The sequence below is a fragment of the Asterias amurensis genome, chromosome 3 (genome assembly GCF_032118995.1).
Source record: "Asterias amurensis chromosome 3, ASM3211899v1".
Taxonomy (NCBI): Eukaryota; Metazoa; Echinodermata; class Asteroidea; order Forcipulatida; family Asteriidae; genus Asterias; species Asterias amurensis.
The window spans coordinates 20,482,184-20,505,104 of record NC_092650.1 but is presented as its reverse complement, the minus strand read 5'-3'; the positions used below and the strand labels follow the sequence as shown (position 1 = coordinate 20,505,104).

Sequence of the window (22,921 nt, the reverse complement as noted above, 5' to 3'; positions counted from 1 at the left end):
TTCGATATTAACAAATTGTATAAAGGCAAATATTATCTTTATTTTAAAAATCATTTAACAGCAAATTGAAGTCTTAAAATATCATTTTCCATACAAATTATTGTACAAGAGTTAAATGTAAATTAATTATTAAAAATGTTTTCAAATGTGTATGTTTATTTAGAGAATATTGACCAACTTAGCTTTCACTGTCGCCATTTTTGCAGAAAATTGTTTGCGAAGTTGCGGAGGTTAAGGAAGGTAAGCATACGAAAACAGCCAACAAGAACAACGTGAACATCTACTTTCATCTGTTACATAAAGTTTAGAGATTATAGCATAAATTAGGCGATAACAGAATAAATAACAATGATTTGTTTTGCATAAAAATGGATTGGAAAATAGGGATGTGTCGGAGAATTTGGTCGGGCTTCCAATGAGCGAGGGCTCGGGAGGATCGTGCACAAACGAAGGGGGACTCGAGTCGATCAGCCGTCGTGTGGTGCGGTGGTGTGGTGTGTGGGGCGCGCACGTGTTTTCCTACGACGAATGACAAAAAAGTCAGTGGTGAATTCGCTTGTGTTACAAAACAGTTTGCTTTTCTTGTGATTGTGGTATGTGCCGCCAGTCAAATATTTGAAATTTTGTTAAAATTTTTTGGAAGAGCAAGTTTTTTGCTGCGTGCTGATCATTTCTCAAGGTCTGCCGCTAGAGGGCGCTCTCCATGTTGTGATCTGTTTTACTTTTAGGTTTTAAAATCCAGCTTTATAAATGTCTGCTCTGTAGACACATTTGACTTAAAATTAAATTGGTTTTGGAGATTCTTGATGAAAGAATTTGTCAAAAAAGAAGTAATTCACACAAAAGACTAAAGCTACAAACCCTGAGACGGATGATTAGACAAAATTTGGTTAACCATTTCGACCCTACTAGCAGAGTTTTTTTTTCTTTTTTTTTTCTCTCTTTTTTTTTGCATTTATACAAGTTGTTTGCAACAGCTTACTTTATTTTCTAAATTTGGTTAGTGTAAAAAACTTGAAAGCCGTCCCATTATTTTGTCAACCTTGAATTGAAACTTTCTAAGTCCATTTCTCTAATTTTTAAACCTTTGTTTCTGTTGATAATGAAAAGCAAAATTTTTCATAGAGAAGAAGCAACATTTTTCATAGAGAAGATACTTTTGGAAGTAAATGACACTTTGAATTTGAATTCTCTGCAACCAGGCATTTCTCAATAAATGGATAAATTTGTAAATTAGGCTAAAACTATTATTAAATGGGGCAAACGTCTTCAGAAACTTTATATCCCAAACTTGGCTGTTGGATACTGCCCTCTTTCCACAACCTGATTCAATGAAAGGAGATGTATCTTTTACAGCCGTTTTACCATTGTCGACACGGTAGGCCTACATGTTATTTATGTACCTTGCCTCAACCATCTGACATCTCTCACAGGCTTACACAGCCAGTTGTTCTTAATGCGAAGGGAGAATCATAACCAATTATGCTGACTGGTTTAGCCTTTTTGCTCTCTGCCAAGAACAAAATCCAACAATATTTTATAGTTGGTTTGGGTTTTGTTTTGTTTAACCAACCTTGATACAATCTTTCCAACTTCTCAAATATTAAGGCAATGTTCTCAATCAACAATTTAATAGCACACTAAACTTGCTTGTGCCATTCGTGGTCCTTTCTCTATGCTTATGCTTAACAAATCTGATGTTTTAGTGTAATGGCCGGAGCATCATGAAACAAACCTCAAGGAAAGGGGCAAGTCAAGTTATTTCAAATCAAAAATACACTGCTGCAGTAGAAGTAATTCAAGACAAAGACACAGGAACAAAACAAAAATGGCCTCCTAGACCCTGTTAGCTTCGAGGCTTACAAACTTCTGGATCTTTAGGAAATAAGATCGGCCTAACTGCAAGCTGGTAGAGATATACAGTTGCATTGGAGGCGTATCAGGAATAGTTATGCAGATCTTTTGAGGAATTACACACATAAATGTCATTATAAGCTATGAACACTAGTGTACGCAATAGAAATTAAACTATCCACACAAACTATCCGCACAGTTACACGGTACACCCAAGCATTTGTCACATACACCATATTATACAAAGTTTTAAAAATTAGATCAAACTCAATAAGGAAAAAACACCGTTAATGGCTGCAAAAGCAAGTATTGAATGCTTGTACTGGAATTACTGTAAAGCTTTTTTAAACTGCATTAAATTTGTGTTGGAGCTGATGAAATAAGCTCAAATTGGATCACAATTGCATGCAGTTTTTCTGTGAACCTACCACTGATGAAATAATGGATTACAAATGGGAAAGTTCTTAAAGCGCTAGCAGTTACAAACATATCAAGTTATTATTTTGTTTTATTTCAGCCACATCCAAACAGCGCAAGCTGAATAAAACATTGAATATCATAAAATAGCACAACAAAAATTATTTTAACATACAAAACATGACAGAGATTAAAATGACGAAAAGTTCTTACATCAAAATAAAACACATGGGAAACGGTAGGCCTAATACTTCACGGAGGCATCGAAGGCAATTGCCTCCGTGTCCCCTGGTCATTGCCTTGGTGCCCTTAAAATGCTCCAGTACAAACTTGCAATTTTATCATAGGGTGCCCTTTACCAAGAAGAAAAACAAAGCATACAGCCCTGGCAAACTGTTGGGTAAATTTTAAATGATTTGGGTTTGTGGTTCAAGTCCCGCTGCAGAAATCTTTTCTTTGCTCAAACCCAAGTCAGTTAAAAACATAATAATTGTAACATTGAAGAAAAATTAACATGCAGTTGAATGGTGTTGCTGGATAAACTTTAGGTAGCTCAACACAAACTGCGCTATTAATTAACTTAAATACACTAAACACTGGACTACATACATTACGTGCTGAACACTAAGCACAAAAACATAAATACAGCTGAACAGAAAACTGAAAATCATACTCAGTTCCAGCAGATTGCTAAGAGGTGTGACGGCTTCCATTTAGGTTTTGTTTATCATGTAAACTCTACACATTACTAGTGCTGCAAACGAAGAAAAAAAGTATGTTAGAGGTTTTATTTTTCTGGAGGGTGAGGGTTTTTCTTTTTATCTTGTAAATTTTTCTTTATCATCCAAATGATTTTCCAAAGAGCTGCAATGGCCCTTAAAGAATAATACATTCACGAAGGGAGTTGGTGTTAAATTAGACTGCAATTTGCTTCAATCTGTAGTGTCACAAAATCATTGCAATATAATGGAGGCAACTTTATTAAATAATCTGGAGGAGGACACAGTGTAGTCAGCGATCAAGGATGTATTTCGCAATGTTAAGCAACAATCAAAAGTATTGTATTTGACCAAGGAAGATGAAAGAATATCTGACATTGACAACAGACATTTCTCCAATGGCAATGTTAAAATACAGTTCAGTGGAAATGCAGTAAAATTCCAGCTTGTGAACGATTGATATGCCCCCAACGAGCGTCCTTGCAGATATCCCAAATGCAGTGTGTCAATCTTGACTAGTTTCATTTAAGAGAGAGAACTACAACAGGGTGAGTAGCGACAAGACCAATTTTCTGTTGTTGATCGGAACTCGCCATTTTGAGTTCTGAATTAACCATAACTATCCTGTTGGTAGATGTGACCATCGCAACTTACCGCTTCATGCAGACGAGCTCTTCAAACGGGCCTGGAATTGAATCTTTGGGAGGGCAAGGCCATCTTGCAAAGGGCACTTTTCATTGGCGATATGTTAAGTCTGAGGGAAAGTTGTGAAGGGACACCAATTTAACAGGGGCAACATATGCCATAACATATGTGGCCTCTGTGTGATTCTAGGCCTGCTCCAATTGGTGTCATACCAGAGGCTCATGTACAAAGAAACACAAATTCTCCAAGCTTGACATCTGCACTAAAATTTATATCTCTGTATGACTTCTGTCTTTCAATGATAAAGAAAACAAAATAGGCAAAGTTATGCAAGCGTACATTATACCGAAGTAATTAAACCAAGTTACAACCAACAGGATAGATAGATGGTGGATCGCTTGACAAATGACATCACATGTTTACAAAAAAGTCTACAAGGTAAACTTTGATCTGTCGCAATCAGGCAAAATGTGTGCACAATCAGTGAGCAGCTCTCAAACTTTAGTCAACTGTTCCACTTCTGCAATGTACTACTTAATGCAAAATGCAAGAGGAATATGACAACTGTCATAACCTGCACACAGACACTTGGCTGTGATCTTAACAAGACAAACTTATGTAAACTGTGAAGTCAATGTTGTCAATCGTGAGTTGCCCCAAATCCGAGTTACCTAACAAAACCCGACAGCACTATTGTCATAGCCTATTACAGACTATTATTAAAGAGCCAGCAATTTCCCGTAACTTTTAAAAAAACAATTAATTTTATATTGGGAAGCTTGCAAAGGGGTGTACATTTAGCATCATTCAGGCCAAGCAATGGACTTGTGGACAAGTCCTTAATGTTGTGATAGCGTAATACACTCAGATCACTGCTTTCGCGCGAGGCTGATGGCTCCCTGACAGCTAAAATGAGACCATAGTTGTGAGAGCAGTAGTCTTGTGAGGGCCTGCAGGCTCGAGAGAATATCCCCAGTGTTGCAAGAATCGCGGAGAGTGTACAGGTATGAATGCTATCACAACAAAACAAACATTTTACAACTTTTCAACAAGTCTAGAGGCACTATTCAGCATTGGTGTTTGGTAATGGCATGTTTAGAGACCTGTGATACAGAGATGTTGAACATCCAATCCCAATTCTCCCAGCCCAGTTCTATCACCGAGTCGTTTTTATTAATATTGAAGACCTACAACCTGTATATACTATTATGTATACCGTTGGATTTTGATTGATTTGATTCTTGGGTAATTTTCAAAGTATGTATCAAACCATTCATTTGTGCATTTTGTTCGAACTCTCAGAGGTTTTTTTTTTTGGGGGGGGGGGCTGGTCTGGTCTGGTTACTTCACTGGCCAGAAGAATCCTAACATTCACCTTATGACTTACATGTATGACTGTCCACACTTAGTGCTATGCACTCAACTGTACATATACTGTAAAGGTTCGTTTTGCAATTGTGTGTGAAATTAGTGGATACTGAAAGGCTATTTTTCCACCACTGTACAAGTATAATATGTGCATACTATGTACACACATGTACATGTTGCACTCAGCTACTGTATTTTTTAGGTTGTGCCTCTTGACTTCGTAAATAGAAAAATTGCAGGTGCCACATTAATAGTGTCTTATTATATAGCCCTCAAATCCATCACTCTGTAACGCTTATGGCTTTTAGTTACCTTGTTATAATTTATCCTGCAAGGTACATTATTGTAGCACCATGTAATGTTTTACACAGTGCAAGGTGCGGTGCACAATATGCAGCCAATCAAACCAGGAACACTGGAGTGAACGACTTCTGTTTAAGATAAATGTAAGTGCACTGTAATGGTTTACACAGTGCAAGGTGCGGTGCACAATATGCAGCCAATCAAACCAGGAACACTGGAGTGAACGACTTCTGTTTAAGATAAATGTAAGTGCACTGGGTATTTTAAAGCATTACACGGGACTTATGGCTTCGGCTTTACGCCCCAAGGATGCAGCAATAATGGTCGAGTGCCTTGCTTTAAAAGGACTAATGAGTGTCACGACTTGGACTCGCGCCCAAACCCACAGTCTGCTGATAAGAAACCTCGGAGCTTAAGTCCGGTATTCTCATCCGCCTCCTTGTATTGTTATGTAGTATTCCAGTCGGCAACTTATCTGATTCAATGCTCCTTTAAAAGGCAACAAAATCTACTGAAACCTGTCACCACAAAGATCAGTTAAGTGCTTGAAGAAGCCAGGTGTACCTATGATAGATAAATCAACAGATTTTTTAATCAAGTAGCCAAATAAGACTCAACTTCTTTTGTAAAAATAGAGCCAAATAAAAGCCTACTTGTTTGACAAGAGGTGAAGATGCTGAGCCTTTTTAACATTCTGGACTTTTTCGGATATAACTGGCTCAAAGGAGTTTGTGTTAAGGTGGATTTTAGTTGGATTTATCTCATAGATAATGTAACTATACCCATTCGCAACAGAGTAATGTTAATACTTTATGTAAAGGTTAACAAAAGAAGACAACCTAGTTTGCTGTGTTCTAGATTGGCGGCGTTCATTTAGTTATTGTCAATAGACAATTGCCGATATCCCAACACAAATTACAGTCTGCAACACAAGTTACCGGAAAAGAGATATCTGTTTCACACAAACAGCTGGATGAAAATGGACGTCTTAACATTGATGGCTCTACATGTAGGTCCCGCCCTCATTTTTGATTCTGACTGCGATTTGAAAACACATGAAATGTCTTTAGGAGCCTGCATTGAACAGTGGACACCTGTGCAAGCCGAACAACCTGAACACGACAACTGTCATTTCCAAAGCAACACGTCGAGATGGTTACCCATAATACACAGTTCCAGTAAACATCACTTAGCCTATGTTAGGTGCCATACACAAACTCTGTCGCTGATCACCTCATTACATTTGCAAATTAGCCTCGTTTTGATCTGCCTGGGTTTTTTTTTTCCAGGGATCAAATCCAAATTCGTCAAGACCCTGTTCTTATCAAGATTTGTAGATTTGCCCAGTCCTTTGAGTCGGCCTCCAAAACAGATGTAATGCCCTCTTTATTGATTTTCAAATACAAAAAACAGGGTACCAATCAAGACTTAGTTCGCTGTGGATGTGGTCGATGTGCTTGGTTTAACTGAATTCACTGTTTTGAGAATGTTTGAATGATTACCATGCTACCATAGTGTGATCTCAGTCATGCTGTTTGGACTTACTTCATATACAGTAGACGTTTGCATTTTAAGTTTTAAGTAGACTTTGCAAAACCATGGCAAACCATGTATGATTCGGGAATTAAGTTTTTCTTTTTTTGATAGAATGTTGTGTACGTACATTTCATTCTGAATTGACCATTTCTTATTTAAAACAAAGTTCTACACAAGATAAGAAAGAAACTTTTCACTTGTTTTTACCATCACTAATAGAGTCAAACATAAGGTTTTAGTGCCCCATTGCAAGGAGATACATGTAACTGGGCTAACATTATGTAAGCTCAACGTTGTATCACAAATACGGCTTAAGATGTGCTTTCACTGTGACCTGAAAATGTCTATTTATGTGTTGAAAATCTCTCATCAAATACATGTTTAGGGCTCACATTGGGGTGGGGGAAAATGCATAAGATTTCATGGCTTGTAATTCAAAATATTGTCTGGCCCTAAAGTTGTTTTACAAGATGAGTTGAACAAGCACTAACAGAAAATCTGTCACATTTGTCTTATTATGTAAATATTCTTTGATGCTCAACAAGGCCAGCCTGGCCCTAGAGTGTTTTACAAGATGAGTTGAACCAGCACTAACAGAAAACCTGTCACATTTGTCTTATTGTGTAAATATTCTTTGATACTGAACAGAGTTGAATGATAATTATCAGATTCAAAGAAACAAAACTTCCACAAAGATATTCCACAATGAGGTATTATTAATCAGTTGAAAACAAAAACCACCAGACTGTCGGTTGGACTTCTCCGGTCATGAGTTTAATTGCCAGTTCCAGGTGCTAAATTGATAATAAGACTGCTCGATTCAACTGTGACCAAATATCAACTTTGATAATTGGATCACTCCGTTCCTTCTGGATACCAATTAAGTTAAATTGTAAATTGATGTGGATTTAATTTAATTTGATTTAATTTTGGCTTCTTATATTGCGCTCATATCTGTCACTCAGTGACGCTCAAGGCGCTTTAATATTCAGTATTTTCCTGCAAGTTATTGTGGATCTACGCTTTTAAAATATTATAATGGTTTCAAGGTGCTGTGGCGCAGTATGCTGCAAATCAGACCAGGAACACCGGGTGAACCTCTTCTCTTTTTGATAAGTGCACTAGGTTCTTTTTGTTTGCATTACACAATACACAGGACCAACAGCTTTACGTCCCTTCCCCAATGGATGCAGCAATAATGGTTAATTGTTTGCTTAAAGACAAAAGTGTCATGACTGGGACTCGAACCCACACTCTGTTCAGCAAAACACCAGAGTTTGTGTTTGGTGCTCTTAACCGCTGGACCATTACACGCCACACTGTTCCTTCTCTGTAACTGTTCCAAAGACCAATATTGTGAGATATTCAACTAGCTGACTCACACTGGGTTCTTCGTGCATTACACAACAGCTTTACGTCCTGTCTTGCTAGAGGACACAAGTGTCACAACCGGGAGTCAAACACGTACTCTGCTGAACAAAAACACCAGAGCTCGAGTCTGATGATCTTATCCACTCGGCTGCGACACGTCATGTGTGATACTCAATCGAGGGGGGTATATTTCAAACATGTAAGGTTTGGAGTCTTTGACAGGGATGCAGATCACCAGAGCACTATTATACTGACCACTTACAAAGTAGACACACATCAGCAGTCTGTTCATTGTTTGTTGATTTTCCTTTTGCCTTTTAAGGCAATGGAGGACAATTACAATTGTAAATGGTCTGATTTTCAAACTTGACTTGAACGACAAAGAGGACCTTGATCAGGGTGGAAAACAAAAATGTCAACTCAATATCTGAACAATACTTTGATACATAACTTGATACACGTTTATAGTTTCTCAATTTAAACACAATTTTGATTTGTGACCAATAGATCACTAAAGGCAAATTTTGAATGGAAAAACACACTCTTGAGAACCTGATCTGACAATTAAACACTAGTACACATGTACATGAAGATGCATAGTACAGAAATAATTTCTATTTTACACCTAACAAGTGAAATCATCACAATATTATTATATCTTTTATAATATAAATGAATGTTTCTTGACATGCTGTACACATAAAAAAAAATTTAAACTTCAGTCTTTCTCATTTAGCCTAGTACTGCACCATGTGGATGGCCACCAACGAGGCTAATTGAAATCTATTCACCCCAGGCTGATGTGTTCCCGGACCTTAAGTAAAACAATTATTTAACTTGTTCAATAATAACAATTGTGGCCTCTTATATAGCGCACATGTCCGTCACTCTGTGACACTCCTGGCGCTGTAACATACAGTATTTCCTGCGAGATGTGGGACTCTGTTTGAATTATGAGACCTAATTCTGATAGCACCATGTATTGCTTTACAAGGTGCTGTGGCGCAATTTGCTGCCAATCGGACCGGGGTGAACCCCTTCTCTTTTCGATAAGTGCACTGGGTTCTTTTATATGCGTTACATAACACATGGAACCAACCGCTTTAAGTCCCCTCCGAAAGACAAAGCAATGCTAAGTGTCTTGCTTAAGGACACAAGAGTCACGGCTGGGGATTCGAACCCACACTCTTATCTAGAGCTGATATGTGAACTCAGTGACGCTCAAGGCACTTCAGTATTTTCCTGCAAGTTATGGCGGAGCTAGGTTTTTCATTAATGAGACCAATTTCTTTTCATAGCACCTTGTAGTGGTTTTCAAGGTGCTGTGGTGCAATATTCTGCAACGGGCCTAATGGGACATCTGTATTGCATTGGGTTTGGAGTCGGAGCATTTTGATCTGTCTGGAGTATCAACTTTTAGTGATCGAGCTGTCGTGTAGCTAATGAGGAAATAAATTTTTTGGTGGCGAGACATTCTCTTCTCTTGAAAGTCGTTTGATTCTATTAAAAAAAAGGCACATAGCTTGTTGTAGATCTTGTGCATTATTGATAACGTTGTGACAAGCCTGTGAAAGCATACGGGCCTGTATGCTTCATTTTTGAAAAGGAAAGGGCACCTCCTTGGTAGAGGGCACCCTATGAGGAAGTTGTAAATTTCTACTAGAGCATTTCAAGGGCACCAAGGCAATGACCAGGGGGCAAGGAGGCAATCGCCTTCGTTGCCTCCACGCAGAATACGCACACGCTCATTTAACCAATAGGATGCGTTCTCTTTGCGTCGTTATCATTAACATTCTCGTTATCGCTGCAGTGGGACCGACCGGGCCTTTAGATTATCTGTTTTACAGCTGTCCAACACTTCATACTCGCTTACACTTTTAAATCTGCCACAACAGAATTGACTTGGATCTACATGTAGGCGTCATGGGATTTGACCCATCGAGCCATGTTCATACTTCCTGTGAATGAAAAGCAAATTTTACATCACAGTTTTTGCAGCGAATGTTTTTGCTGGAGTTGAACTGTATTCAACTGTGAATTGTTTGAGGTACATTTGAGACGTCAAAATTTGTATCGCATTCGCAGGAAGTATGAACAGGGCTTTACTAGGTCAATTTGACCTGGACGTTGTGTAAAGCTTACCCTGAAATGGGTCGAAATGACTCAGAATCCTAACTTGGAAAAAGATCAGACCCCTTGGTTGCGGAATCTGAGTCAGTTTTGACCTGGGAGTTTTTAGAGTGTAGTGTTTTAACATGTAACTCTGTTATTGTTGAAACTGCTTCAGTGTTTTAAGTATTAACTAATAATAATAAAACACAGCATTTGTAAGGCGCACTTTCTCTGTAAACATTCAGAGGCGCCGATCCAGGTCAATAAAAGAGATCTCAACTAGGCACTATGTAATTTAAAATCAGTTACTTTTTCCAGAAGAGTAATAACAGTTTGCATTTTTATGTAATACACAAAAATTATTGGCCGAAACTTTCACAGCCATTTTAATTATGATTTGGGGTTGAACAAAGACAAATTGACAAGAAGTATGCTCTAATAAGTGAGTCGCATGTATCAAGCCCTAGATCTCAGTGGTGGGTGGGGAGGTCAGGGGGGTTGTTATTCAGAAGCCATGCAGCCATAAACTGCCAATGTAGCCAGGGTTCACACCCAAGTTTTTGCGATGGGGTATCAGCTTAAAGGGAATGCGACTATGTTTCAGATTTCAAATAACAAATCATAAGGGAAACGGACTTGATAAACTTGAAAATTTTTGTTTAGACAAAACAAATAGACTACAGTGGGATTTGAACCAATGACCTCCGGATCAGCGTGCTGGTGCTCTACCAACTGAGCTATGAGCATCTCTTGTAGTTAACATAGACAAGAATAGAAGTTATCTCACCAATTTGACTTATTTTTTTAGAATAAGTCAACTTCTGTTGATTTTGTACTTTGTTTTTAAATTCTTTATGACTCGCAATATGTCTATCTCCCGTGACCATTTGACAATACCAGAGGGTATTTGACAATACCAGAGGGTATTTGACAATACCAGAGGGTATTGTCAAAAGGTCACGGGAGATAGACAAAATCTGTTGTCAGCAGTAACAAACATGCGCAGCTGCAATTCCGAATAGGCTTATAGTTGTCTGTCCCTCAAAAAACATCTCTGAGACCTGCACCCCCCTCCCTTTTACATGATGTAGAATGGCCCAGCTTAGGATTTCTATGAAAATGACTTCCCCAGGTCATTGCACCTTGAGGAAATGAATGATTTAGTCATTAGAGGAAAACTTATTATTTGGTAATCAATGGTGGGTTAAATAATATCCTTTTCAAACGTAATCTAATGGAACAGTGTAGCAAGGAATTGTAGCCCTGATTTTAAAGAGAAACAGAAACAACTATTATGGACCCTTTGCATGAACCAACCAGTGAACTTACACACGCCTTTCCTGCCTGCTATTTTGGGTGTCAAAATGCGAAAAGGAGCCTCCCAAAATGGACGAAGCGAATTGTGCGAAGGTCTGTTCTAGAGTTTTATAAAAAGTCAACCTCCTTAAAGGCACTAACAATTTTCATCATTTTCGGGAGTCTTTCTTGTGTACATTTCGACTCCCAAGAATGACTGGCAGGATAGCATAAGGTGCGAAGTAATGTGCTCTTACTGCTAAAAATTTGTTGACTGCCCAACATTGTCTTTTGAGGTTTGGGAGGGACGAGTCATTTGTTGCATATAATAGAGGTTTTTGTGCTCTTAAAGTAAGCCAATATTATATATTTCATCTTAACTTTGGACGCCACCTTTATTATCAACGATCAAAACTCTGCCCTTGAAGAGAATGTAAAATAATTCGCACTTATTATGATGTGGGCCATTTAACATGGTCTAGATGCACAAAAACGACAGGACACGTTCGCTTGTGTGCCTTTTGGTGTGAGGTGAGCCTGCAGTACTCTCTGAAAAGACTGATTAACTTTGGCATACCTGAAGAATAACAGATTTGTGACCTCGCATTAATAATTTCACAACACAAACAGTGGCTTCATGAAAAGAAGACCTACCATTGGCCGGAAGTTATGTGATGTGTACACACGTATGAGTTTCCATTGTTCTACTTCTTTGGTTGCGGCCAACCAAGGAGTCTGTATACAAATTTCATCGACCGTCTTCATTCAATAGGATGACTAAAAAAAAAGTGGGCATGAGAGGGAGGGTTGTTATGAATGAGTATCACTTTTCTTTTTCCGAAGCATTTAAGCAACCACCACTGACCAACTTTTTGCAGTCTGATTTTTTTGTAAGTGTCAACTTCGCCGTCGCTCCAAGGTTTCAAAATAGTGTCTGTGGGTAATCTTTAACGTTAGCATTTTGAGGGAGGTTACGAAGACGAGTAGAATTCATAATCGCCTAGTGTGGAAGCCGACAAATAGGCACCATTTACAAAATAACTACAGATGTTGGGTTAGATTGGAAGATCCAACTTACCTAGCTTTTTGTCTGAAATGACACTCTATAATTCACACTGGTTGAAGTCATAGCAATTGCCCTAGCCGTACAGTCTCACTATGGAGATGGGTCAATTGATAAATACATCAAAACAGAATTGAATAAAAAAAAATTAAATGGGTTATTTTTCCATAATATTGTTGTTATAATGCTAATTTGTAAAAATCAAATCAGTAATTCCTTGATTCACTAATAATTCGTAAAAAATAACTCGATGATTCAATATAATGAATAACTAAAATTGCAAGACGAATAAGTAGTTCGCTATAACAGATTACTTATTCATAAAAACAGATTATTAATTCGCAATATCATATTAGATCCGGCAGATAGACATAAACTTGAGGGGCTTGATTGGACTTTCGTAGATGAGCTGTTGGAAAATACCTTGAGATTCTGTGAAAAAAATATCAATTGCACTGCTAATTTTGTTTCAGAGACCACCTTATGTTATAAATTAATTTCCTTAAAAAGAACATCGTCGTTTGTCTGCATATTTCTACAGATTTCCTGAACCACATTTCCAGCTACCTACCATCATGACAATAATTCTCAGGATGCAGAAGCTGCCATGGTCGGCAACGTCCATGGACATCCGGCGATATTTCAACGGACTGAGTATCCCAGACGGCGGTGTTCACATAGTCGGCGGAGAGGCGGGCGATGTCTTCATCGCCTTCTCATCGGATGAAGATGCCCGCAGAGCAATGCAGACACAGAACCGACCTCTTTGCGGAAACAAGATTGACCTGATGCTGAGCAGTAAAAATGAGATGCAGGAAATAATTGCCCACAATAGAGCCGTAGCCCAAGTAAAGTCAGATCCGTTCCAGCATTCTCAAAGCCCTGCCCCTTCTAATCAGCCTGCGATGCAATCTGTTGGAGACTCCCTTAATCCGACCAGAGATCTTGCAGGTTTTAAAGACCCCTTGGAGACTCAATATCATTCTAAACTAACCCTCCCAAGTGAACTTGTACTCGCGCTTGGTCAAAGTTCCCAAATTGGAGAAATTCTCCCCGGTGGTTCCCCACTTCCAGGAAAAATCTCTGATCTTTTATCTAGTTTCAGCAGGAAAAGGGATGATGTTCTCCAAAATGAACAAAGGGAGCCAGAGGGTATTCAGCGTGGAACACCAATGCACCGCGGTGTGCCAAGTGATGCCAGGCCATTTGTTGGCGATAAGGATATGCAATTTGCAGACCAGGCGAGGGGAAGCGCATTTAGAAACCCTGAAGAACTTCAAAGGAACATGGAGGGCTCTGGTGACATGGATTCACGTATTCCATCAGAGAGAAGGCCACCTCTTCTTCGTGAACCTGGCAGGCCATCAAGATTTCAGCAAGGCCCTGATGATCAGTCGAAAATATCTAGGCCACCATATGGACAATACAATGAAGAAGAGGATGATCGTCGCAACAAACGATTTAAGCCCGGAGCTGAGCATAGTCCATCACCACGTCCTTTTGATCAGGGTCTTCCACACCTTAAAGAAGGACTATTGAGTGACCCAAACCAACCACAGGAAAGATTCGGGGACAAGAATTGGGACAGACCATTTGATAGACCTGAACCAGGGTTTCAAGATAATTTCAGAGAAAACGCATATTTAGGAAATTCTGGGCCAAGTGATCACAGAAGTGGCTTCGGTCCAGGTGACCAAGGAAACCAGAGAAGTCAAATGTTCGAGGATGGCGGTTTATATGGACCAGAGGGTCGCCGAAATCAGAAAGACTTAGGTGTTGAAGGGGGACGACATGCTGGAGATCCATTTGGCCTGAATGATCCTTTCAATGTTGATAATTCCAGAGGAAGTAGTAGGGAAAAGGGTAGTGTGGAAGATTACAAGAGGGATAGTGGATCTTTTGATGGTAATGATCGCAATCGGAAATCAGCAGTAGGTCAAAGGGATAACAGACATCCAGCCAACATGGGTATGGGAGGTATGGCGGGCCCTGAACACCAAATGGGTACAAGAGATTATTTGAGGGAAAGCAGCATTTCATCTTCAGTTGAAACTCGAGGAGGCTCATCAGGGCGTATTGGTCCAGATGACCGCAAGTATCCTTCAGATCCTATGGGTTTAGGGAGTCTAATTGGACCTGGTGAGAGGAGGGCTCCTGATGATCGCATGGGTCCCAGTGATAGATGGGGTCCAGGTGATCCCATGGGTGTTGATGGTCGCCTGAGCCCAAATGGTCGCATGAGTCGAGGTGGTGTAGATGACAATGGGACAGGTAGACTCATGGGTCCTGATGGTGTTCATGGTCTTGTTGATAAAAGAGCTCCCAACGACCGTAAAGGTCTTGAAAGTCTGATGAGTATGGGTGATCACATGGGTCCAGGAGATCGCATGGGTCCAGGAGATCGTATGGGTGATCGCATGGGTCCAGGAGATCGCATGGGTCTAGGAGATCGCATGGGTCCAGGAGATCGCATTGGTCCTGGAGATCGCATGGGTGATCACATGGGTCAAGAACATCGCATGGGTGGTCACATGGGTCCTGGAAATCACATGGGGCCTGGAGATCGCATGGGTCCAGACGAGCGCATGGGTCCAGGAGATCGCATTGATCCAGATCGTCCAATAGGCCCAGGTGGTCCTATGGATCGAGGAAGTCGCAGAGGTCCTGATGAACATCTGAGTTTTGATGAACGTATGGGTCCTGTTGGTGATATGGGTGATCGAGGTCTTATGGGTCCTGATGATTACATGGGTCCGGATGGTCAAATGGGCATTGATGATCGCAGGGGTTTTCGTGGTCGCATGGGCCCAGATGAATTTAGAGATGTTGGTAATTACATTGGAGCAAAGGGGCCATCAGATTTCAGGGGATCAACAGAGTATGGAGATCTAGTTGGAAACAGAGGACCAAATGATCGTAACGACCATAGGAGGAGGCCAGGGCCTGAGGGTCAGTGGGAACCAGTTAGAAATAGTGGTCCAGGAAGGTTGGGACCTGATGGACGCTTTGAGCCAGAAGAACGTTTTGGTCCAAGACGTCCCTTGGGTTCAAGGGAATATCAGGAATTTGGTTCAAGAGATTACATGGAGCCTGAAAAGAGACAATTTGATTTGGAGAAAAGAGAAGCTATTGAAAGACCCTTTGAAGAACGTCCTGGACCCCATGATAGGATGGGAAAAGATGAGTTTATGAGATCAAGAGAAGGTGTGGGACCCGAGAATCACTTTCAACGACAGAGTCGTTTCGCACCTGCAGAGGGTCAAATGCGGCAAGAGAATCTAGGTCCAGGAGGGTTTAGAGGAATGGATGATCAAGCTAGGAGAGGTGATGACATGAGAAGAGGTGAGCATGGCACACCAGGGCCATATTCAGATGCACCAAAACTCCCTTCTTTGCTCGGTGACAAGTTACCTCTGTCCAAACACAGTGAGGAAAGAGAACAGCCTCATGATAGAAGATCAGTTGATGACTGTTGTGTCCGCGTAGTTGGTATGCCGTTGGGTGTCACAGTAGCTGATGTTGTCAACTTTTTCAGTGGTGTACGCATTGCTGATAACAGCATACGGTTAGTTGTTGATAACTTGACCAACAAGCCAAATGGTAGCGCTTTTGTTAAGTTTGCCAGTGCAGAAGATGCAACCAAAGCATGTAGACTCCCTCGAAAATTTATGGCAAACAGATACATTGAAGTAGGCCGATGCAAAGAGTATGACTGGATCAATGCCAAGGGTTACAGAGTCCAACCTGAAGCTCTCCCTTCAAAGTTAGAAAAACAAGGAATGCATAGGTCTCGTTCCCGCTCACCACTTCGTTCTACCTGTGTTGAACTAAAGGGGATACCACATCACACTGAAGTCCATGGCATCAAAGACCTTTTTTATGGCACGATTTTATCAAGTGACAAAATTGTAATTTTGACAAGTAGCGATAACACATCTTTAGGAAGTGCATTTGTTGAATTTCCGGATCATCAGTCATTTGATAAGGCACTGCGCAAACGTGATTTGTATATTGGTAGGCATTCAGTGGACATTAGACCAGTCGCTAAAGAAGTGATGAACACACGTATTCTTGAACACAAGAAACGAAACCCAGACAAACAGACAAGTAACAGATCAGCTTCCAGTTCGAGAGACCCAAAAGATGGCAGCTCCAGAAGTAGAAGTTCTGCATCATCCAGAGACGCAAGGAGTTCTGGAGCAAGAGACCGCGACACAAGGGAACCCAGCTCCAGAGATAAGAGCTCACGCGACCAAGATTCAAGACAGTCATCTTCTAAGCATGGCAGAGACAGTCAAAGGAGCAGTGATAAGGAGCCAAAATCTAGAGACCAGGATTCTCGACAGTCTACACCCAGAAGCAAAGACAACAAAGAAACTGGATCAAGGGTCTCAGATTCTCGAAGTCGTTATTCAGGAGAGTCGAGCAGCTCACAGAAGCGTGATAGCGATCCAAAAACTCAGGACACTAGAAAGTCAGGATCAAGCTCAAAATCAAGTCAGAGAGACTCTGACCAAAAGAACCTGGCAATGTCCTCAAAATTACCAAGTTCTCAACCAGCCATGAAATCCCCGCCAGTCCAGTCAGGACACATTGTTAAGAATGTGACTCCAAAGAAAGAACCTCCTAAGGTACCTGATCACGTTATCCCTGTGGAGATTCCCATCATTCCTGCCAATGAAATGAAAAAACCGAACCCAGATGAGAAATGTTGCATCCACATGCGTAACATGCCGTACAATACATCGGAAGATGAAATACACAGTTTTTTTGATGAGATGAAGCTCAGACCCCTGATGGTGCATTTCTTAATCACACCGGATGGACGACCAAATGGACAAGCCTACGTAGAATTCGCAAATGCTGCTGATGCACACAAAGCCATCGCCAAAACAGATGCTCGCATCCAGGACCGTAGCATCCTTATGGGCATTTTAACAAGACGCCACCTAGAAGAGTGCCTCGCTCAAGGTAGACCTCCACATCCACCTCCTCAAGGGCCACCTGCTGGACCAAGAGGACCACCATTTCACCATCGTTCTCCAGGTGATTACAGACCACCCCTCCTTAACACCCCGGATGGGCGAAGGGATGGACCACCATTTGGAATGAGAGGACCTCCAAGAGGCCCCCGACCTTCTCTACCCCCTATTGAGGTCCTCATCGGACGAAGGTGTGTGGTTGGGGCCAGTAACCTGCCCTTCGATATCCCAATACCAGCCATCATTGATTTCTTCGGTAACCATAATGTTGTGCCTGAAACTGTGAGACTGAAGACCACTGAGCGAGGAAGGACTACTGGAGAAGCCATGGTTGCCTTCAGGACTGCAGGGGATGCTAATCGGGCCATAACAGATCTGAACGGCAGTGTCATTGGAGGCAGGACACTTCGCTTGCATTTGATGTAAGTAATACTTGTATTCCTCAAACCACCGTATTTTTGACCTCATGAGGGTGCTCTCAAACATGTTTGTATCACTTTCTGGGGTATATTCATTCATACCCAAATTAGTTATTAAAGACCGGAACATATTACCACCACAGACCTCATATCCATTACAGACAATTAGACCTTTAAATCTTAAGCAACTTAAAACTATGGCGCAACAAAAATTACAGAACGTCGATTAAAACTGTGCAGGACCAATCGCGTTTACCCTCGGAAGTGATAAAAATACTATTGAGAAAAATACAGCGCATTGCTTGGATTTAACATCATTGTGGTAGACTTTCTTATTAGCATCCTATATCACACAGTAGAGGCTCCATAAAAAAATCATTCATTTCTATGCCATTTGAGTTTGAGTATGCATCCACAAGGTTTGTAAGATATGTCATTGGTGCTGTTTAAGCCTCATTTAAAGCCATTATACACTTTTAGAACAGAAACAAAAAAGTTCACAGATTTACAAATAACTTACAGGGTTTAATGGTAAAAGACTGCTCTTGAAGTATTTTGCCATGAAATGCTTAACTTTTCGAGAAAACTTTAAAACAATTATCAATTCTCGACATCGAGAATTACGGATTTATAGTAAACACATAAAAGCGTGCGAAAACAACGTGGGTTATCCCGTTATTTTCTTCCGACTCCGACGACCGATTGAGCCTAAATTTTCACAGGTTTGTTATTTTATATATAAGTTCTGATACACGAAGTGTGGGCCTTGGACAATACTGTTTACTGAAAGTGTCCACTGGCTTTAATGGGGTTGGCAGGTGTTTTGTAGCTTTCTTGCACTGTCATCATGAAAATACAGTCATCTATCTTCAATTATGCAGATGCCCTCATTCAAATGTGCAGCAAAAAATAGATAAACACCATCTGTCATTGTGTTGTATTTCGCTATAAGGAAGTTCTGTGAATTGTTGGTGTAAGAAATGTTAACCCATGGTTTTGATAATATATCTGTACACCTTTGAGATGTTTAAAGAAAATGGACACTATTGGTAGTTGTCAAAGACTAGTTGGTGTATCTCAACGTATGCATAAAACAAACCTGTGAAAATTTGAGCTCAATCGGTGGTCGAAGTTGCGAGATGACTATGAAAGAAAAAACACACTTGTCATACCATGGTGTGCTTTCAGATGCTTGATTTCGAGACCTCAAATTCTAAATCTGAGGCTCTTAATCAAATTCGTGGAAAATTACTTCTTTCTTTCTCGAAAAGTGCAGAGGGAGCTGTTTCTCACAATGTTTTATACTATCAACCTCTTTATGATAATAATTATTTTGAGTAATTACCAATAGTGTCTGCTGCCTTTAACCAAAAAGTACATATAATAATATTGACTGAAGCTATAAAACATATCTCAATCATATCTCAATCTGATGTCTTTGTTTTCTTTTTTCATATATAACATAGTTCTGTTTTATGTATTCAAATGTTATGTTCACATCCCACAGGAAACCATAATGATCTACCTTCACCTGTTATGATAGTGAGGAGCTGTAACACGGAGAAGAATGCTCAAGTGAAAAGGCCACTCTGTCCAGTGAAATGTACTCGTCATTTAAAACTTTCATTTTTTTAAAGTACTTTTTAAAAATGTGATTATGGGATGGAAACTTTATCCAAATCAACCCTTGCTCTCTGAAAGTTATCAAGTTAAACCATTGCCAAATGGTTCACTGTAAACGGTTGTTTGCAAACTCAATGGTTAAAGCCATTATACACTTTCGGTACAGAAAAAAAAAAGGTCACAGACCTACAAATAATTTACAGAAGGTAATGGGGAAAGATTTCTCTTGAAATATTATTCCATGAAATGCTGTACTTTAAAAAAAACATTAAAACAGTATAAATTCTCGATAGTGCGAATTACGGATTAATTTGAAACACATGTCATGACACGGCGAAACGTGCAGAAACAAGAGTGGGTTTTCCCGTTATTTTCTCCCGACTCCGATGACCGATTGAGCCTAAATTTTCACAGGTTTGTTATTTTATATTATAAGTTGTGATACACGAAGTGTGAGACTTGGACAATACTGTTTACCGAAAGTGTATAATGGCTATAAATCGTTTACTTTAAAAGTTTTAGCTTCCCAAGCTCTTTGGTTATTGTTTTATAGCATACATTTATGTACATTCTTATAGAAACATAGGTGCTTCAACTTTTTGCTTACCCAATATACCTTTTGTATAAAGAAACAAGCTTTCGATTAATGTCATTGCAGTAGTGCTGTACAAAGAATTTAGTTGTCAAGACTTACATGTAGTAGTTTAGCTCACTTGTATATTCTAGTTTTGGCTTCTTTGTATGACTCTTGTATCCAATGAACGAAGTAGTTAAAAAAAAAAATCATTTTAATAATGTAGTAGGGATTCCGCTGACATGTGCATGAAAGCTGATTCCACAAAGTGAGATAGAGTTGGGGTTCAAGTTGGAGTAAGTTTTTAATTCCTTAATGTGGGACAATTTTGTCCTGTTTTTTGTTTGCTCATTTACATTCAACTTTAATAGAAACAAATATTCATATTTTCTGCTAGAATACTACACATTGATGACACTTTGCATTATTTCTTACTACATGTACTTGTGGGTATGTGTTTTTGTACAGATACTTTAATGAGTGTAAAAAGCATTCTTTGTTTTAAGATTTTGGAGGCAGGTTGTTTTTTTTAAATTTGTTTCTCTTTGCCTATTAAGAAAAAGTAACAGAAATTCAGTTGTTCCATGTTTACAGGTAAAAACAACCATACAGTTTATCCAGAAGTAATGATAAGTTTAATAGTTTTCTTTGCCTTTTAGGAATTCTTTGTTGAGGGTTAGGATTTTTTAGTTGAAACTTTGAAACAGACAATTAATGTAGAGAAGGTAATTTCTTTTTTTTTAAAGCTGGAATACTAATTTGATGATCCAAGTCGAGTCATACATTTCTTTATTTTTTACATTATTTTCACGAAATATGAGAAGAAAAAAAAATCCTCTACACTGTCATTAAAGGGGAAGGTGAACTTTACTCTCTATAACATATATCATTATGTCATCATAACTTTTTACAAATATACATTTAGTGCATGTTTTTTATTTTACTCATGTAAAGAAATATTTGTTTTGAAGAGTTTTTGTTTTAGTCAGTTAAATCAGTGGTCAATATTTCCTCAAACATAGACTTTTATAATAGTATCTCATAACTGTTTTTCTCCCATTCAAATTGTTATCACCATGCTGATGCAATGGTTACTGCTCTATATTTCGACACCTCTATCATGGTTCCAACAATATTAGGTTCGGAAAAAACAATGATTAGTTTCATGCTAGGGTTAGAGTTTGGTTAGGAAAATACACTTGACAGGAGAGGGGTGTCAAAACATAGGGTTAGGGTTAGGGTTTCGGTTAGGAAAATACACTTGACAGGAGAGGGGTGTCAAAACATAGGGTTAGGGTTAGGGTTTCGGTTAGGAAAATACACTTGACAGGAGAGGGGTGTCAAAACATAGGGTTAGGGTTAGGGTTTCGGTTAGGAAAATACACTTGACAGGAGAGGGGTGTCAAAACATAGGGTTAGGGTTAGGGTTTCGGTTAGGAAAATACACTTGACAGGAGAGGGGTGTCAAAACATAGGGTTAGGGTTAGGGTTTCGGTTAGGAAAATACACTTGACAGGAGAGGGGTGTCAAAACATAGGGTTAGGGTTAGGGTTTCGGTTAGGAAAATACACTTGACAGGAGAGGGGTGTCAAAACATAGGGATGTCGAAACATAGGGGTGTTACCAATGTAATGACCTTTGACACAGATATTTTATAACAAACCTGGTATAATGGGTGCATTCGATTAGCTTCCCTGGGTCAACCCCGGTCTGCCCCCGGTACGTTTAAATAGCTTTGACGTCATTCCAGGGACTCACTTCAGTCAGCCCTAGGTGCCCTGCTTGTGGAATGGGTAATTGGGGGAGGCATGAGGTGCATGATGTCACCACGAGAGGGTGAGTGATCGTTCGATTAGCTCTTGTCAGGGGCTCGCCCAGATGGGCACAGCGGGGTGGACACAGGGAAGTTAATCGAACAAACCCAATGTTGTTTATGATAAAAGGTCAATGTATTTGTTAAAGTTTCACAAAGAAATAAGTTTTATTTGGGTTATTTTTATAGTAACCAGGCATGATATTTGGCCCAATCGGAAAAAAAATAGTAACATTTTATTTAGCACAAGGGCTAATATGTTTACATGGTGTAGTCTTTTAGCAAGTCTATAGCAGTATGACTGGCAAAAATCACCCAAAGAAGTGTAGACATTTTTCATTGTTAACATTTTATAGTTGGCAAAAATGGCAGGTCATAATATGTTTTACATTGCAACATATTCACATTCATTTGTTGTTTTGTCCAATGTGGCATCTGAAACCATTATTCCGAAATTGTTTTTTATTATTTAGTTGAAGTGATCCACACAAATTTAAAATTAAAAAATCATTTGGTAAGGATCTTTGCATACTGCATTGTGAAATCAATAGATTAATGACTGTTTATGTTAAAAATGTGCAGGGCTAAATTCCAAATACATTTAGCTATTATTATGACAAGAAATCATAATGCTTTTGTAAATTCTAGCAAAGAAAAGTTTTTGTTTGAAACCGTCAAATTTGTTTGGCTTGTGACAAAATTTCGGAGCTCAGCTCAAAAGAAGTAAAGCAAGCAGTTGGGTGCTAGTTGTACCGATTTGTGTTCATGGTAAACATTTGTATCGTTAAAAGTTTAGATGTTAGCAATAAATCTTAATTTGTCTTGT

At 39.5% G+C, this 22,921-nt stretch overlaps 1 protein-coding gene across 2 annotated transcripts; it reads left to right on the top strand.

Annotated features, from left to right (window-relative positions):
• Positions 1-186: 186 nt before the first annotated feature.
• On the top strand, positions 187-22,921 carry LOC139935401 (uncharacterized). Of its 2 annotated transcripts, XM_071929966.1 has the most exons (4): positions 187-240; positions 3,409-3,538; positions 13,226-18,088; positions 19,593-22,921. In XM_071929966.1, the coding sequence occupies exons 3-4, from the start codon at positions 13,260-13,262 to the stop codon at positions 19,600-19,602; spliced, it is 4,839 nt and encodes a 1,612-aa protein (XP_071786067.1). In that variant the 5' UTR covers positions 187-240; positions 3,409-3,538; positions 13,226-13,259; the 3' UTR covers positions 19,603-22,921. The 2 variants fall into 2 exon arrangements, with proteins under 2 accessions (XP_071786067.1, XP_071786068.1); XM_071929967.1 differs by lacking the exon at positions 3,409-3,538 and having other exon boundaries at positions 195-240.